The following is a 6000-nucleotide window of genomic DNA, read 5'->3' on the forward strand; positions in this document are numbered from 1 at the left end:
GCACCTCCTACCGACCTCCCCTTCGGCTTCCCCTTGGGTAGGTAGGGATGCTGCTGATTTTTCCTCTAATGGCTGCCAGCGCCAAATGAAAAGCTTCGTGTGAAGCTTCCACAAAAAAATTGCATTGCAAACCAATTTTTTTTCTCGCCTGGACCCCCCCCATCCCCCCATTTCTCTACATGATTCTCTTGTTCCTCTTTTCGCGCTTTTCGGTACAGCTTCTCTTCTCCCATGATTCCCTGCATGATTCCGACTAGCTTTTGACCGAAAATTTCATCTTTTTTTTTCGGTACACAATTTTGTAGAATTTTTCGAGGATTTTTTTCGTTAGCGTTTTATTTTTCTTTCTTTTTTTTTTGTTAAACTTTGGCCGTAAACTAACTTTGTCGGGTGGGGCTTGATAGTGTCTAGGGAGAATTGATGTTGCACCAGGGGTGGTGGCCAAAGAGGGTGTTGGATGGGCGGGGCAGGAACAGGGGGGTTTCGGTGCTAGCCACGTTAGTTATTAGTCGGCGGGAGCACGGGTCGAGTGAACATGGGAGCGGCGATAAATGTCTAGTTCTGCACTCGAAAAAAAACAGCAGAAGCCAGCAGAAACGGAGCAAGTGGAAAGCATTGATAAATGCACATAGGGATTTTCCCTATTACAGAGGGAAAACATAGTACATGGTACCTACAGAAGGCAGATCATCCATAGCTGTACGTTCCCTAGATGATCAGCACCAATATCCAGGTCTGACGACACTCCACTTTCGACAACATTGGTGGGGTTTTATAAAGTCCTCTATAATGCCATCTTTTTATACTGTTTAAAAAAATACTGTCTATAAAATACCATGTAGTTCTTCTTTCGGTGCGTGTGGGTGCTTTCCTATGCTCTTATTATTTGGAGGATTTTCGATTCGTTTGAATATCTGTCTGGCCAAACCAAACCATATATCACAGACCATACAATTCTTCATCGAGAAGATGAAGCTTAAATCCCCAAAGTCCCTCTTTCTCTTTCAGCTTCTTTCTCTCTCTGCCCCTTCTCGTTCACGCTATCTCCTCTTCCCTTCTCAGTCAGCGATGGCGGGGCGAAAATTGACATCGGCTGGCTGGGCCGCCGGAAATGAAAACTAAATAAAAATGGAGCGCAATTTACGGTTAGTTTGGAAGCAGAGCGAATGCGAAACAGAGACGTCAGAGGTTGAGGAGTACAGGAGAGCCCTACACCTCGATGAAAGTCAGAGCCACCGACTGCCAATTTCATGCTACGCTTTCTTTTTGTTTCCCTGCATCGTCCTGCCTTTCTTTTTTTTGCCATTCCTTTGTGTTGCGCTCATTCTCAACCCGTTGTGTGCTTGATTAAATTACCAGCAACAATGGAAAAAGGAGAAAGAAAGACCCAAAGAGAGACAAAGCGAGAGTGTCGCTGGGGAACCGCCTTCGGGCAGCTACTGCGCCTGTCCGCAGACCCTCCCAAATCGATAACCAATAACCAATTCCCAATACCCAATAGCCAGTAACGATGAATGTGTATGTGAATTGTAGGCGTTCCAGTCAGGGTCAGGACGAGTCCATCTCCGATCCGCAGTGCTCTAAGGCCGAGCCGATCGCTGTCCCCGGTAAAGCTCGCACGCCGGATCATAATCTCGAGGAGAAGCCGATAGGCGGGGAGCTGATTGGCGGAAAGCTTATAGCTGAGCCGGAGGATAGCCAAGGGCTGTCGCAGGATGTCGGACCTGAGAGGGATGAACTGGACCTGGCCTTGGAAGTGGATATGGACTTGGAATTGGACATGGAACTGGAGCCGGAGCTAATGGCCCTTGCCGAGAACCTAGATCCCTTGAGCCAACCGGAAAGCCTCTCCTCGTTCTCGTCGTCTGACATCTCCAGTCGCTGGTCCTCGTCCACCGTATCGCCCGTACCCGTCAAGTTCACTCCTCCACCGAAACTCATGGCGAAGCCCGTGTTATCGGGATCGGGCTACGACATGCCCTTTCCCTACCCCGACCAGGTGGCATTGTGTCCTCATCAACGTTTCCAATGTACGTGAATCCACAAACAGATAACGACTCCCTACTTAATCCTCTCGATTTTCGCAGATATCTTCAGCCTGGTGGACAGCATGAACTTGCAGCTGGAGAAAAAGCGAAGAAAGTCTCCGGATCCATTGAAAAATGCTGGCAAGAAGGGCTCCACTGGAGCAGTGCCCAAGACAAAGTGCAAGAACAAGGAAAATTTTAAAAATATGTCCGAGCCCATCAATAATAACCCTAGTAGCCCCGAAAAAGCACTCCCAATCAGCCAGGCAAAGCCAAAAAAGCTCTACATTATGAATTTCCAAGCAAACCCTATAAATCTATCATCGAACACCAACTACCAATACAGTACGTATCACTCTGAGCTCGGACAAGTCCGCCTTCGAAAAGAAACATCATAATCTGTAAGACATACTCGTATTTCTGGCATTTTAGTAAAGGAAAATAAGTCGAAGCCACAAAACGTAAAGCGTAGACAGGACCAGGACCACGAACAGTTTGTCGACTTGGATACAGATTGCGAGTTCGGCATGGAACACCTCGAGCAATATCGAGCCAAGGCCTCACGTCGTGACTCTGAGGGCAATCGCAACGATTCCCCTTCAGAGACAATCGCACGCAAATCTCGCATCGACATCCCCGAGAAGCGCTCATCAGAGACAAACACCAGAGCCAGTGGCGATCGCAGACTTTCGCTTGGGTCATGCGACAATGGCGAAGGTAACTGCATCCTCCGTTTCTTCTATAATATGCCCAAATGTTGCACACTACGTATCATATACATATACAAACATATGTTTTCTTCAAGAACATTCTATTCGCCTTCTCTCTTCAGAAAACGGCAACACAGCTGTCGACACTCTCGAACAGCGCTCTTCAGAGAAGCGGAGCAGCGACTACTTTCTACTTGGATCACCCGATAGTGGCGAGGGTATGTGCTTCCTCTCACAATAATCTTTAAAATGGTTTTTATAGCCGGTACTAGAAGAGTATACATAGGTGGATATTAGATTTCTGGTGAAAGTGGATGTGTGCAGCACCCAGAAGAAATCGTTTTTCTCAATCAACATCAATATCCGAGTCGATATAGCCCTGTCGATTTGTCCATCATGTTTGACGCCTAGACGAATATTTGTGAAAATTGTGAAATACGATTCAACATTTATACCATTTAGTCAGTACCAAGTCGGAAGCCTAGAAAATATGGTCACTCTCTCTGAATCTGATTAAAAACCGAGTATTTCTGTATGCACATAAACATTAACCTGAATTCTTTCGATCTGTTCATTATATATCACATGTACCATGCGCTAGTTTGGTTACACTCACAATATTATTTGTCAACACTTTCGATCGCCCATCGTTTTCTTTTCATCCCACAAACATTATTGCACGATAGACATGGCACTTAAGTTCTACCCCGGATAATTCCCGGGTAAAAGTTACCCAAACATAACACGTTATGTATCTTTTGGCATGCAGAAAAGGCATGGGACTCGGACGGGGCCCCTCTCATAGAGAACTATTCTTCAGAGACGAACGACAAGTTGACAGGATCAGGATCAGGCGATGTTCGCATTCGGGCCGGTAAGTGTTTCCATGATTTCTCTGATTTTCAATTGGTTAAAAAGTAAACTATTACAAATACAAATTACGTATCAATTTGGTGCATTCTTTATCCTTTCAGAGTCGCGTGCGATTGACGGCGACAATCACGATCAGGGCTCTTCAGGGCTCCATAGTTCAAAGAGCGACGACTGTTTGCTTGGATCGTATACCCGCAAAGGTAGGGCCTACATGGTTTCTCTTAAAAGAATGTTAATAATGACAAAACAATTTACTTCCAGGTTCCAGCTCCTCAGGCGAGGGGATACCATCCACAGAACCATTGCCATACGATTTGCGCATAAATCGCAACCGTCCCGCAACCATGAACAAGATCCAACCATTTTCTGAGGACTCGCACCTGGCTTCATCTGATTCTGATGTTAACACTGCCTCGTCCTCGATATCAGAATCGGATTCCGACTCCCCGTCCAGCAACATCTTGGATATGCCACGCCAGTCTTTTGCGGAGTGTAAAAGGCGCGCTGGACACTCTGCGGAATCTCCAGAATCATCATCCTCTGCCTCTCTCTCTTTCACAGGTTCTCCTCTGACCTCGTTGACCGCCATCGGCGACCTCCAAAAGTCGCGCCAAACATCACACCCATCAGGTAGGTCTATGCGTCTGGGCTTAAGGGTGAATTTGTCAGCGAGAAAAGTGAGGAATGAAATTTGTAAGAACGAGCCCACTTGAAGGATAAGTTAGAAAAGAAGCGGATCAGGGCCCTTGTGATGGGGAGAGGGATCACCCACAAAGTGAAAACCAAAAATCATGTCCTCTACGGCAGACACTGCTCCGACCCCTCCCACGACCACTATAGCACTATGCGGACTATTTGAGCGCTCTTATGGATATTAAGATTGGGCCGACATATGGTCAGAGCGCGATAAAGAATACTGGCTTGCTTTCTGACTTACCAGGGTCCCTTGGTTTCGCGTTTAGTCTCGCGAAGGTTTTACATTAAGGGAGCGGAGCAGGATTCACGCCACAATTGAGGTCGTCCCAATCTGATGGCTCCATTGTAGGCATCGACGCGGCGATGAGCTTTTACTCAGGTCCTTCTATTGGGCGAACAATGGCGGACTTTCCCAGCCTGAGCGTGGTGGAGGTGCTCGAAGGCCGTAGGGCTAGGATCGAATATATCTAAGCTACCATTTACTACTGCTGCTATAAAACGGATCTCTAATCGAACCCTTTCACATTTCTTTCCAGGCTCCCGCTAAGCATTCCTGGAGTGAAATCACAGAGTCGTATTTCAGAGAGCAACGACTCCAATATCATGCGTCTTATTTAAAATTTACATACATTTGTGCGTGTCCCTGTGTGGTCACTAATTCAATTAAATTATATATATTAATCAGATGAATAAATTGAGCATCGTCAAATTATGAACTTATTAAAACGGTGTTCCATGCCTTGCAAGATTGCTATATGGTTCCTTTAAATATGGTTCTGTAAGGGGCTCTTTGGCTCCAAAGTGGGTATACATCTTCGTTCTTGTTCCCTGTTCAAATCAATTTGTATCTCTGAGTTCTTGTTCTCCCACTGCCAAAGGAACGATAAAAAAATAAGAAGATGTAAAGAAAAACCAAAAAAAATAGAAAGTCAGTCAAAGATAAAGATAGAGAGGGAGGCATCAAATCAAAAAACAATTACGCGGCAAATGACATTATCAAATGTCAAATGTCATGTTCGGAAAGGGCCATGCCATGCCATGCCAAGCCATCCCATCTCCTTCCCCCTCCACGAGCTGTACGAGTATCTCCGTGGAATCTCCATCTCCCAGCGAATGCAAAGCAGCTGGCGGCGCATCAAATTTGTTCGAGGCAATTTTTCAATTCATTGAAGTGGAATTCATAGGAAGCCCTCCACTCTCCTGCCCGCCGCAGACGCCCGCGACTTTTAGTCGCTCGCCAGCGCAACTAAGCGCCACTTGACTTCTGCCCCACCACAGCCAACCCCCTCGTTGACCCTGGATCCACCCACCCTCCGCGAGCCCCAACCACAGCCACGGCAACCAACGCCCAACGCCCAACCCACAACCCTCCCCCAGGAGCAGGCCAAGCACCGGCACCCCTGTCCTTCTTCGGTCTCACGCTCTCTGTCTCTCTCTTAAGTTTTAGGGTCGAGTATCTGAAATCAAAATCTAGATTTTTGATTCTTTTATACACGCGTATTACTTGTGCCATCCCCTACCCCCCTCTGCCAAGGCTGGGCGCGGGGGTGGGGCTTGTTTGTTTGTTTGTTGGTTTCTTTCATTCTGTTGAAATTGGCTTTAAGCCCGTTGCCTGTAAATAAATCTACGGCGCTTTTGAATTTCCTTTGGATACCCTCTGCCTCTGCGAGCGTGCACAAAAGGGAGGCTTCTCC

At 46.7% G+C, this 6000-nt stretch overlaps 1 protein-coding gene across 4 annotated transcripts in view; it reads left to right on the forward strand.

Moving 5' to 3' along the window:
• Positions 1-5032, forward strand: part of LOC6901770 (uncharacterized) — a 42342-nt gene extending 37310 nt beyond the window's left edge. For 2 of the 4 annotated variants that reach the window (XM_033383367.1, XM_033383368.1), the window contains exons 3-10: positions 1534-2030; positions 2088-2372; positions 2460-2744; positions 2833-2955; positions 3507-3611; positions 3712-3810; positions 3872-4240; positions 4843-5032. In XM_033383367.1, coding sequence (XP_033239258.1) covers positions 1534-2030; positions 2088-2372; positions 2460-2744; positions 2833-2955; positions 3507-3611; positions 3712-3810; positions 3872-4240; positions 4843-4853 — 1774 coding nt within the window. In that variant the 3' untranslated portion in view covers positions 4854-5032. The remainder of the gene's footprint in view (positions 1-1533; positions 2031-2087; positions 2373-2459; positions 2745-2832; positions 2956-3506; positions 3612-3711; positions 3811-3871; positions 4241-4842) is intronic. The other 2 variants (XM_033383369.1, XM_015186625.2) reach the window with 2 other exon arrangements.
• Positions 5033-6000: the final 968 nt, after the last annotated feature.

The sequence above is a fragment of the Drosophila pseudoobscura genome, chromosome X, assembly GCF_009870125.1.
Source record: "Drosophila pseudoobscura strain MV-25-SWS-2005 chromosome X, UCI_Dpse_MV25, whole genome shotgun sequence".
NCBI classification, from domain to species: domain Eukaryota; kingdom Metazoa; phylum Arthropoda; class Insecta; order Diptera; family Drosophilidae; genus Drosophila; species Drosophila pseudoobscura.